We start from the raw sequence: 13,166 nt of genomic DNA, 5'->3' as shown, positions 1-13,166 counted from the left end.
AAAAAAAATTCAGCATGTTTTTACTTACCCTAATCATTTTATAAACATGTGCGTGTATTCTGTGTCATTTTCTTTTCATGCTGGAGACAAGTGGGGAACACTTGAACTTGTGAACCCCAAACACAAGAACCGAGTGTCTGAACTAGCGACTCTCTCAGTGTTAACTTCCTTGCCTCCAATTGCCAAAATAATAATGAATTTAAAATTAATTGAACAAGTCGATTTTCTGCTTATGCTGACAGTACTGAATCAGACAATGCTATTTTCTTTTTATTTGTAAACATTAGTTTCAGCCAATAATAACTCTTGCTTTCTGCGATTAAACAAACAAACAAATAAAAAAACCATTCTATCAGGTTATAAACCTAAAGTAAAATCTCTGTTTTTTATGTATGTTTAAGTTTTTATGGCATAAAAATAAACAACATAATAATTATCACGGTTTATCTGTAACAGCAATGAACAGAACATTCTTTTCTAATGTTTATATAATTTTGCTATCCATTTATATCTCGGCAATCACAATGTGGATGATAAAATAAATGGCTATAGTTGCGTGTGTCTTATTAATTGTATTTTATATTTATTTTTCATATTTTCAGTGGCCACATGTTGCTTGAAGGTAGTGAAGATAAAAAAAAAGAAAAATATCATTTATACTTTAATTTTAACATTTTTCAATATTTTTAACAGGAATTAATAATGAAGTCCTGGGCACTATGTTGGGAAATACATGTCATTAAACCTAAAAATGATACCTGCTATATTGCTCTATTACCAGAAGCAAATCATTTCAATGTGCTCAATGTGATTGCAAAGATATAAATAGATTAGAATTACATTCAACACAAAAGAAAAATGATCTCCAGGATTGTGTTTCAGAGAGAGCTCGCAATATTAGTATTGGCAAGGAATAGAAAGTTAAAGCAATTTCACTATGTGAACAAAATTAAATCACATAGCTGAAGTAAGATATAGGATCGCGCATGCAGTTATATTAATGTACGCATTTTATCCTGTTGGTATATACTATTTTCATATAAACTTTAAATTTCACAACAAATGACAGAAAATATCACATAATCCGCACCAAAGGTGGAAGTCGTGAAAATCAACTTTATAACCTGCGGGTTATATACCGGAAAATACGGTAGTTTAATAGACTATGGCAATGTTTTCACTTTCTACGATCCTATTTTAATGATTTTTAAATGATCAACATCTCACTTTTTCCTAGTGTGTTTTAAAACGATCTACAGTGATGTTCTCGGCTTTCTACCTCTCCGTTTTAGTGCTTTTTTATACAATTTGCAGCGATGTTTTCACTTACTGTATCTTTTTTTTAATGAGTTTTGTACAACATTTGAAGACATCTTGCTGTTTGCAATCTTTTTTTAATAGTTTTAAGATATTTACGAAATATTTGATTCTCCAATTTCAGTTGAAACAAATTTAAAAAGTTTTAATGTGAAATAATTGAAAAACTTTTTTTTTCATGTAGAGATTGTTTTAAAATATATACAAATTAAAAGGAATATTTCTAGAAAAATTTTGGAGATCAGACTTGTGGTCTGAATAGTATTTTGATTGTTTGTAATAAAAATTTTTACCGGATTCCAATTTTGTGTATTTTCTGTTTTTAACTTTGCATATGCAATCTTTACACTGGCAAAGGAACTTGTTTTTTATATACATACTAAGTGAAAAAACAAAAACTGACTTATGGAGTATTGTTTTTATTATGCTTTTTCCAAAAGTAAAATATCACTGTTAACAAATTTGCATGTGCACAGCAGGCATCCATTTGAACATTGACTAGTTGTCTATAGCTATGAAAATAAATCTTTTGTTTTCTTAGCATTTCTGAAAATGAATGAATTAGTGGATGAGTTATTGGTTAATATATTTTCATATTTTAATGCTGATACGTTATTAACATGTTCTTGTGTTAATAAAAAGTGGAATCGCATTTCAAGAACACAGAAATTATGGAGATGTTGTGTGTTGCATAAATGGCCATCACAGCAGTGGTTGTATGGTAAAGCTGTCCTGCATGAGCTGAATTGGTACAAAGCTTACCAAGATCTCTTGCAGTATTCATGGTATTCTCCAGATGAAATGAAATACTTTGTATCTTGTAATACAATAGAAGACGAACTAATTTCACCATCACTACGAACTGCAATGTTATTAAAAATAGAATCTATTTCAAAAAAGTGGCTACAAGTTTCTATGTTAGACCATGATGGTAATATGGTGTCAAAATATTTTAACCAAAATATGGAATTGTTTTTTAACACTCAACTACTTCAGTGGTTGTTTCTTGATAAACGTAGAGGTTATATGGACGATTTGTTTTCATACAAAACTAGAAATCGGAAGCAAAACAACCGTTCCTTTTACATTCGGCCATATCAAGTTATTCCAAGTTGCTTAGTTATGTATAGGTGGTTAAGTATATTTCGTGCAATAGCAACTTCTGAGACAGGGCTGACATTTTATCGCATATGGCGTTTTCGTTTGAAGCATTTAGAGACTGGTTTAATATTTGAGTTGTGTGATTGGAAAGCAGCAATGTCTTCAACCTTTTCGAATGGTTGTCCTAGTGTGTCTTCGTTTCTTGCAGATGCACTGGAGCTCCTTCAAGTCTTAACTCACCCTCATTTCATTATGCATCCACTCGGATTAAATCCATCCATTGAAAGAACATTTTTATATACGATACATGCATCTGCTGGCGGGGGTGTTAATTTGGTAACTGCTCATAAAAAAGTCTCTAGAAAACGAAGAAAAGGTTCATTAAGTTCCATGTCACCAAACTCACGCTCTGCTATTGTGTTTAGTAAGCAACTCTATGAGCAAAATAATTTTCCAGATATTGAAGAACGAATAGAAAGCTGGAGAGAAAAACGGAGAATGTCGCTCATGACTTTCCCATCAGGAACAAGTCTTTCGTCATGTTCAGGAAATGTATCTCGATCTTCCAGCTTTAATAATCTACTCAGTGAAAATGACAGCACAACTGATGATTCACAAAGGGAATATACTGCCAGTGATTGTGAGTCTGAACTTGATTTTCAGGAAAATGGATATGTTACAAACTGTGAGTATTTCATCTCAAATTCTCACACCTATGATTCTGTTGAGGAACAGCATTCATTGCAGGCATCAATTGCGGATAATTGGATGGTAAGCACAAAATCAGTTGCACAGAGAATACCTGTATTTTATGACGTAGACGATAACAATTGGTATTTTCAATCTGAACTTGCGAAACCAAGTCAAAATTCACCTGGAGAAAATGAGCAAGCCTTTAAAATCATGAAGTTTTCTGTGGAGGCACCATTGAATTCTAGAGTTCAAAGCTTACACCTTCAAGTGCCCACACAAAAAAATGCACCTACCACTCCCAATGTTATTTTACCTTCAATGTATAACAGTTTTACCAATAGTGTTGTTGAGGCAATACCTAGTGCCCTGGCTCTTTATAGGTAGGTAATATTAAGTAAAAAAATACAGTATATACTAGGCCAAAGAAAGTTGTTTCTGTTTTTGTGTGCTTGCTCTGTTTTTTTTGAGTGCATTTGTTAATTTTATACCCCAAAAGCATTTGCTGTTATTTTTTATTCCAGTATTAAAAAAATAGTTCATCTTCCCATAATAGGTTTGCCAAAATATTTTATTGAAATTATTTGTTTGAATTCTTTCGTTGTTTCTGCTACACATTTAACATTTTTGTTATATGTTTTTAAAGTATTTTTCAAAGGATTGTTTCTACTTTCAATTTAAAGCAATTTAAAATTGTGGCTTTTGATTTTTTTAGTTCACAAAATGCAGGCCTTAATGCATTTTTTTAGCGAAACCTTAGTTCACTCCACATGTTTTTAAGATTACCACACAGCAGGCTAGTATACCCTCAAATTTGTTTTCGCAAGAATTATTACCCAAAAATGTTTGATCTGTAAAAATTTCTATATAAAAAAATTTTTTTGTTACAAAAAAAAAATGTTTTATTTTCCTTTAAAAAAAAGGTAAAAGTGTCTTCCGAAAACTGATAGTTAAAATAGTATATAAATGTTTTAAGGGAAATGTTTCTTTTTGTTGCCCCACTGTATTAATAAACAGGCGCATAAAATACGGACTAGTATATCTTTGGAAAACTTTCGAATTTTTTGTTGTTCTTGAAATTTTACTAATTTTTACTAACTTTACTAACTTAACCTTTTTTGCATGTTATTCAAGTATTTGGAATTTCCCCAGTAATATTACAAACTTTGAGTTGATGTTATATAATCTTACAAAGTATTAAAATGTGAACAATTGAATAATTTGTAAGGTCACAGATAGAATCTGTAATCTGAAACAATGCAATTGCTTGAGGTGGAATTCCTGATTACGAGTCTGCAGAAAGAAATATTTACTTCAAAACATTTATACAAGTACTTTTACTTATACATACATTCATGGTGTGAATTTCTTGTTTTGCTGTATTTCAGATTGATATGTTTATTTGAGTTAAACTGTTCCATGTACAAGTGTATGAATGAAGCCTGCATTTGGCGTATCAGCATGTTGCATAAGAGAACTGGTGGTATCGTCCATTTTACTGATTACAATGGTAAGGTTTTTTTTTCTTTGATTGTCATTGTACTATTGTAAAACGCTCTACAATAGAACGAGCCACCATATGTCAGTAAAAACTGAAAAATTTGGGTAACTAATTTTTCGAAATCTTTTAGCACACTGTGAATGTATTAGAAATTGGTCAAATTGCTAAAAACTAATGTAAAAAAAAAAGATTTTTTAATATCCATTGGGCTGCTCCATTAAGATTTTGGTCTTATTATTTGCTACCTAAATACATCATTGAAATTTCAACTGGACCGATCAGATTTAGTTTTTAAATATTTCACTTTTTTCTCATTAGGTAACTTTCAAGTGTATGTATCGGTGGAAGAAATGTATCAATTGATAGGTGGCAGTGAAAAAGGAGATGCAAAAACTGAAAATGATGTTATGTTTAATTTATCTGAATTTCGTGCATGTGTTACACAATTACTGGATCTGTTAATGAGTGAGAATTTTTCACATCCTTATGGTACAGTGGCTGGTGCTGTGGCATGAAGGGTTTGCTTTTTTATTATGTTTATGTAAAGCAGTTTTGTGATGTCTGTTTGTGATTTATAATTCTAAACTTTTTGATATTTTTGATATTTATATATATTGCCTTATTCTTAATTATAAGTTTTATTGTTGGCATCTCATTCTGACATGTAACGTGCAAGTACTGATAGACAGTATGTACACGCTGCTCTCAATAAATGTGTTGCTTTGATAGGTTACTTGACTAGGGAAGAAATTAACCTAGGTGTAAAAGTTTGTAATGTAATACACATCAAGTTTCATTTGCTACTCTTATTGGATTTTTGTTAACGTGCAATACTTTTTACATTTTTTAGTACATTCTTTTGATTAAGGTTGTTTTAAGAATGATATTTTTTGATACTACAACCTCATTTTGGACTCCGCCTCGTCCAACTCTTCCGCCATTTTTCGCTCCACATAAGAACGACTGACATTTCAAGCCCATTCATTACTTCTTGCTTTTATTTACGAAATTTCAGAGCGTCATAATCCTCGTCAGGATCGATTAGGGAAGCTATATTTCTGGTAACGAAAGTCGCAAAAAATCGCACCACTATTTTTAGACATGACTTTGTAATCGCTGTCATTGCACACACTCATCACAATGACTTCTTTAATCTTCATATCCATATATGAGGATAGAATATGGTTATCCCTTTGTGGGGCATACATGTCGATAACATCATGAGTGTCTACCTCATTATCTAAAGGCTTGAAAGTAGTGATAAAAGCTCCCCTTCGCCCAAGGATGATCTGACAACTTGGATGAGTTGATATGCGTTGTATGGATATGCGTTGTATGGAAAAATCATATCTTTCTTTTCTGGGTGGCTTGGTTTTCTCAAACATACTGCCAAAAGGTTCACTTTAGGTTTGACAGTAAATTCCAGTTTTTTAAATTGTCTGTTCTGGTCCATTTCGATAGTGGGCTGACGAAGTAATGAGTGGCCTTGATAGTGTCCTTAATTAATTTCATCATTATCTATTATATTAGAGAAAAGCTTTTCCATGATTTATCTTCATGATCTTATTATCTATTTAAAACAAGAAAGACTATTTTTCATTATAAAAACTATTTTACACTTTTAGTTAAGTCCATAGAGTCTTTTGTTTTTTCAAAAGAATTTAAATAGCTTTCAATACCATTGAACCATTGCTGTTAATTATCACAAAATACGTCAACAATAAGTTTTTTGAAGTAAAAAACAAGAACCTTCCCCTTTTTTACATCAAGTTTACTAATGTAAATACACTCATGACTGAAGGTAAATTCCTTAGATGGCAAACCTAATAAATAATTTGAAAAGTACTTGCACACATGGCCACACAATACGCCCTATAGACAACACTGAATTCCGAAAACCGAAAGTGTTAGCTTGTTTTACAAGTTAGCATGTTTTACGTTAAGAGCCTATCTAACTCTAAAACATTTTGGTTGGGACTACAAGAGAAATTTGGAGACTATATGTTCAGACGGCTTATTTGCTAGAACTTTTATTAAGTCATGTATTGTAGAATCGAGTAAGATTTGTTTATCAATAAATTTTGTTTTGTATTCCTTAGAGATAAGTTAAAATTAAAATTCTACTGAAGCTCTTCTACCTTCCCTTAGTGGGATCCTTCCTCCAGGCGAGTTATTACTGTGTACTATCTAAAGAGTTGTCACCTTCTGTTTCGTGTCGAAATACTTGCTTGGCTTTGCTTAGCATTTTCTTCCACGCTTTTTACTTTGCATAACGAGGGAGTATTCTCTATTACGTCTTCTTCGTTCTGATTAATTATGTTAAGTTGTGTTCAAGCCCTACTACTTTTCAAGTCGTAGGTCGACATATATATTGTACAATCCAGCTAACTCTCAAGAATGTGTCTTTTTTCAATTGTAAATACAAAATATCTCTGTAGATTCGATTTTCTTATAAATTTTTTAATTCAAAACTTTGCTCAAAACTGTTTAATACTTTTTTGAACACTTCACTTATATTACAAATATGCTCAAAAATGCGCACAAAAGTAGACTAAAAATAATTTTCTTTCTTATTTGTTTTCTTTCTTTTTGAGCATAAAAGTTGCAGCTCTATCCCTGTGAAGCCGAGGTTCTTCTTTTTTTTAATAAAAACCTTACAACCTAGCCTTATGACCTAGCTAATTCCTAGATCAAAAACTTAACACAATCAGAAGGAAAAAACTATATAAAAGGATAGATATTTTTACTAAATATATTCTTACAATACATTATTTCTACAAAATTTCTTTTTTCTCGCAACCACTCTTGAGGCGTGCTTTGGTCCAATCACAAAACAACAGCTCTCGTGGCGGACTTTGTTCCAATACTCGCAATTTCGTTCTAATTCCTATTTAAACTACCTTCTCTGTTGAGACAGGGTCTAAACAATATGTGCCTCAATAAGTGGAAGAAGATCATTGTTTTCTGCACCTTGTGCGTACTTAACCATGACATGCCAAAATTTCTGCATAATCTGATTTTAGGGAAAGTGCCGCTTGTACAACAAAAACAAAAGACATCATCTTTTAGCACTTTTTGAATGGCACCACTGGAGTGTACGTCTGGGATAAGAATATATTTCCCTGACTGTTGTATGTCATAGTTTCTCAGGGAGTTCATTTCATTGAAGTCGTGGGTGGGTTTTTTTTCTGTTCCCCATGACTTGTAGATATCTAGTATTTTACACTTAATCTTCGTCAAGTGCTGTTCAAGAATAGTGGCATTTCCAACCATTTGTGTGTCGAAGGTTTCTGTCTTGAATATGTTGCATCTCATGTATTTGGTAGTACCAAATTTACAGTCATAATCTTCCTGAATCGTTTTTCAGAATCGTTTTCATGTAATATATAGGTTCATTATTGTCATTGTTGCTGTCTGAAACTGTTGCATCTTCCTCTTCTTCATGAGCTTGTTCAATCTCATGCTCTTTTTGCAAGTCTGCTTCTATCTTTCCCTTTTGTGGCTGAACATTGTGGTTTCTGCTAACGTCTAAATCCACATTTGCCCATGATTCCTCAAAAGCGTCGGATTCTTCTGCATTTTCCGGATCATCTAATGTTTTTTTACAAAATGCTCGCCATGGTTGCAATCATTGGGTGGTTCAAGTTGTTTTTCTCAATAGTAAAATTGCTTCATTCTTAATATGTGCGCCGTTCCCTTTATTTTTTTGTTTTCTCGTTGTTCAGAACTTTGAAAGAAACTAGTGTAACTTCAAATATTCTCAACGAAAAACAACAATAAAAAACTGCAAGTTTGGCGGATATGAGGGGTCTCGGAGGATATGTGTGTACTGTATCTAATTGTAACAGAGGTCAACAAAGACCACAACAAACTGTCTAAGACAGTTTCTCGTAAATGTAGTGTGGTCAACAAGGATCACATAAACAAACTGTCAATCAATATAAGTAAAACAAACTGTCAACAAAGACAGGTTCTAAACAAACTGTCAACAAAGACAGGTTCTAACAAACTGCCAACAAGGACAGCTTAAGATTGATAGTTCATGAATAGCAAAATATTACTTAAGAATACCAGCATGAGTTTAAAATACACAACACACCCCCAAATTCCCCCACACCACCACACTTGACAAACTATACAAAATGAAGAGGTGTGGTGACGCCTACGAGCGCCACCAACTAAACTATAACAAAAATGAAGAAGGTGTGTGACGGCTCCACCCACGAGTAGGTGGCCCAGCGGTGCATAGACTGCGAGAAAGGCCAATGACCTGTGCATCATCGAGATGTAGTAGATAGCGTCTATAGGCATCACTGGTCCACCTGCCTAAAATCTGGATAGTGCTGTCAGGCACCCCTGCAGATGCTGCTGCGGAGGCACCACCAATGCGAAAGGAATGTGTATTAATGTGTGGAATATTAGGCAAACACGAAGCCAGGAGGTTTACTATGTCCTGACGAGTCAAAAATTTGAAGTCCTGGTAAGTGAAGAGTGGCCACCCTGGGCCGGGATGAACCGCTAAGAAATGGCGCATACACTGAACCGGGCAAACTGCGTTATTGTTAGCGCCAAGCCTAATCTGACAACCAACACGAAAGGGATCTGTTTTAGACGACCGGATATGAACCAGCATGACGGAATTGTCTGCGGAAAATTGGATATCTCCAACCAATAAATCAGTGGATGGATCGAAGTGACGACTGGATTGATAAGTGTATTCAGAGCAGCGCAACAAGCCAAAGAAGGCCAAAGAGGTAGCAGCTTTGAAAAGTAGTCGTTCATATACTGTAGCTTGTAAAAATTGAATACGGTAATGAATTAAACACAAATTCTGATATGTAATTGGGTGCCTGCGCGGCCGGGTGAGACGAGCTCCTTGGACTCTTTTAATTCCTCGCAGGGTGTAACACAAGCGACTCATGTCTGCTATTCGAACATAGTTGCCGGCCATGATGGAGTGATATTGCAAGCCTGAGATGTAAACGCGAATGGTAGTGTGAGATACGCGTTGTGCCAAACTAGAAATGTAACGAATTAGAATATCCTCGTTCAACGGCCAGAGAGGATGAGACCACCTATAACAAAATCGCTGATATGAGGCAACACCAGTGGAATACGTGGCCCTAGTAGTGGGTGCCAAAGCTTGAGATTGAAAGTACTGTGAGGCTATACTAAGATGGTCCAGATGGTTGGCTCGATTGGTGTGGGTGACTCGTCTGAAGGCATTGTTTGAATCGACGAACCTGTAACCGAGATAGAAGATCAGCTGCAATATTAGTATGTCCAGAAATATGTTGAAGCAAAATATTAATGTTCAACCGCGCCGTGAATAGAAATAAGTGGCGAATTAACGACATGATGTGTTTATCCCGCGATGTGCCTGAGCGCCACACATAAACTATGGACGCGTTGTCTGTGTAAATGATGATCTGCAGATTACGCCATTCGCGACCCCACGTCCTAACCGCTGCTACAATTGCGAAAAGCTCCAATATATTAATGTGGAAAGAATGAAATGTTGGGGGCCATGGAGCACAGAACCAACTATTGCGAAAAACAGCACCAAATCCTACCCCTGATGCATCCGTAAAGAGGCTAAGTGAAGCGGCTGTGATTGGGTCGCCTTGAATAAAACAGACACCATTCCAGCTAGGTAGAAAATCCACCCACCATTGAATGTCTAAGCGTGCCTCCCCATTTAATGTGATATGATGATTGAGTGATGCAACGGTGGTAGACAAATCAATTAGCCTACGGAGGAACATTCTGCCTGGCTTTACCACTTTGGCAGCGAAAGATAAAGAGCCAATCAAGGAAAGCAATTCTCGTTTGGTGCACTTCTTCCTACCAGACCAAACCAATAAAGCTTCGTGCAACTCCCTGTACTTATCCGCTGGCAAGCGAATGATTTGTTGCTGAGAGTCGATCTCAATGCCCAGGTAGGTTATAGTTTGTGAGGGTCCTGTGGTTTTTTCCTCCGCAATAGGGACACCCAGTTTAGTGCACATAGACTGAATAGATTCCAAGTAACTATTTACTTCTGCTGCAGACCTCCCACAAAGGAAGAAATCGTCTAAGTAATGGATCACAAATGGAATAGCAAGCACAGTGAGGAAGATCCAACATAACAAATCTGCAAAACAGTTAAACAAGAAGGGTGAGGAGCGGCTGCCAAATGGCAAGCGAGTGTCCACAAAGTAATAACCCTCCCAACAGTAGCCTAATAAACCCCATTGAGCTGGTTTAACGGGGCAAAGGCGAAAAGCATGCTTGATATCAATTTTGGCTAAAAATGCTGTGGGACCCAACCCAGACACCAATTTTAGGGCATCGTCGAAGGTGGAATATCGCACTGAAAACTCTTCTTTGCATATGCCTTCATTAATAGCATTGCCTCTAGGTGAGGAGAGATCTAAAATTATTCTGTAAGAACCGTCTTTCTTTGGTACTGCACCTAAAGGTGAACAATGCAGAGGCGTAATTGGAGGGCTTAGAAAAGGTCCTGAGGTGTGGCCTCGCGCTAATTCTTTAGCAATTGCCTCCCACACTGATTGAGAATTAGAGCGTGCAGATAGTAGGTTGCGTGGCCGGGTAGCTGTGCATGGGCCATGAAAACCAATGTCAAATCCAGAAGACAAACCAGAGATAATAAATGACACTAAAGACTGACAAGGGTGTTCCCTTAGCAATCTTTCAAAAAGAGCAACATTGACAGGACATTGACAAGACACAGGCAGTGGATTTGGATTAATATTTGCGGACAACGGAGCATTGTGAGGCAGGATGGGAGTCGCTGCAGTGTTTGCATTGGTGTGCGAAGCGACATTGTTGGTTCGTACAGTGACCCTGTGCGTTGAAGTATCGACAAGTGGCGATGTTATCGACCTGTCCGACTGCACCTGTGTCAGCCCTACTGAGGGTCTGCGTGGCTCGAAAAGGCTGTGTGGCACGAAAGCGCTGTGAGGCGCGAAAAGGCTGGGGGGCACGAAAGGGCTGCCCACTATATGCTAAATTTGAAGGTGCTGATTCGTTCCCAGCTGCTGACTCAGTGCGAAGAGGGCAACTTGATGCAAGATGTCCATAATTCCGGCACCGAAAACACATGACCTGCAGTGGGGCACTTCGGAGATGACGGTTATAAAGATCGTCATCTACACGGTTCCATGACAAACCAGAATCAAAAGCCATTTGGTACCTAAACATGCGATCGTATGTCGACCATGCTGTAAATGTAAACTGTGAGGCGAAGTCACACATGATAGACTGATAGTGTAAAAGCTCGGATGCACGATGTGGAAAGAAAAAGGTGAAGCACCGGATAAAATTATTCCATGCTAACATCCAAGATGAAAAGTCACTAACCTTAGGGCGGTTTGATTGCTTGGGAACTAACGCAACTGACGGGCTAGACCCACCGAGAACCTTAAACGTAAACTCGTCTGAAGATGAGGCAAAAGCAGGCAGTAAGCTATCAAAATTTACATACTCACCTTTTTTAACCTTGTCCAAAACGGCCTGAGGAAGTGCCGGCAAGGGAGCAGGGCGCGCTGCGGTTGCGACGGAAAACCCAACCTGGGCTGGACGAGGAAGACCCCCCTGTGGAAACTCACCCCCTTCAGAAAACGGCTCAGACACAAAATGGTGTACAATAGGAGTCTCAACAACAGAGTTAGTATGATAAGTGTCACCTGTCGCTTGATTTTGCTCTATTATGTCAGGAGCTCTTCCCGCGAGTCGTTCCCCCTCGTGACCCTCGAAAAATTGTCGCAATTCTCCTCTAATTAACTCTGTAACCACATCTGTTGTAAGGATGGGCGACTCGACAACGTCGGTGGTCGAAGATGATGATGCCTGATGACCAGTGAAGACATTTGACGACACAACTGTAGTTGACTCAACGCCGGTTGCTGTGTTGGTCGGCTGGCCGCGTGGGCGGAGTCTGGTCGACCTCGTGGCCACGTTGGTTGATGGAATAATTGGGGCCATACATGATGTCACCGACGTAGCTACCACCGAATGTGGCGGATTGTAGAACGAAAACAGGCGACGAGCAAGTATTTGAGGCGATCCTGAGTCAATTAAATTTAATGCATTGCACACTAACCGTAGAGTTTGAACTGGCAATGTGGCCCATTCTGCCAGACTCTTCGTATCTGCGTCAGCCACTGGCAAAGCTCCTCCAGAACGCCGTCGAACGGCGACGCAAAGAACTATCGTTATCGACACGCACAGAAATCTCACAAGTAACATCTTTCGTCACGTAAGTTATTATTTGCTGAACCAATTAAAGGATAACAATAGATAAATAACGATTAAAACCACAACTACTGTTGGCTAGCACGAGCGAAAGAGGAATCGTGGAGCGAGACCGTGACTAAAAGAGCCGAACGAACAAAGTGAAGATTGGAGCCCAGGCCTGTGAAACTAAGATGGCAACCACAGCTACGCGCTACCGTACTAACGCCAGTCCATGTCGTTTAGCAATTAACTAAAGTTAAGTAAACTTAACTACCTATACTCACTGTCATCTGTTGATTTTGTCTTCTCCACTTGTACA

The 13,166-nt window shown here is 37.2% G+C and overlaps 1 protein-coding gene across 1 annotated transcript; it reads left to right on the top strand.

The window, feature by feature from the left end:
* Positions 1 to 1,729: 1,729 nt before the first annotated feature.
* On the top strand, positions 1,730 to 11,828 carry LOC130629255 (uncharacterized). Its single transcript, XM_057442393.1, has 3 exons — positions 1,730 to 3,491; positions 4,497 to 4,618; positions 4,928 to 11,828. Exons 1-3 carry the CDS (start codon positions 1,870 to 1,872, stop codon positions 5,122 to 5,124), a joined length of 1,941 nt encoding a protein of 646 aa, XP_057298376.1. The 5' UTR covers positions 1,730 to 1,869; the 3' UTR covers positions 5,125 to 11,828.
* The last annotated feature ends 1,338 nt before the right edge of the window (positions 11,829 to 13,166 follow it).

This window comes from Hydractinia symbiolongicarpus, chromosome 15 (assembly GCF_029227915.1).
Source record: "Hydractinia symbiolongicarpus strain clone_291-10 chromosome 15, HSymV2.1, whole genome shotgun sequence".
Lineage (NCBI taxonomy): Eukaryota > Metazoa > Cnidaria > Hydrozoa > Anthoathecata > Hydractiniidae > Hydractinia > Hydractinia symbiolongicarpus.
Note: the sequence above shows the minus strand (reverse complement) of the source record. Positions and strands in the feature narration are given on the sequence as shown.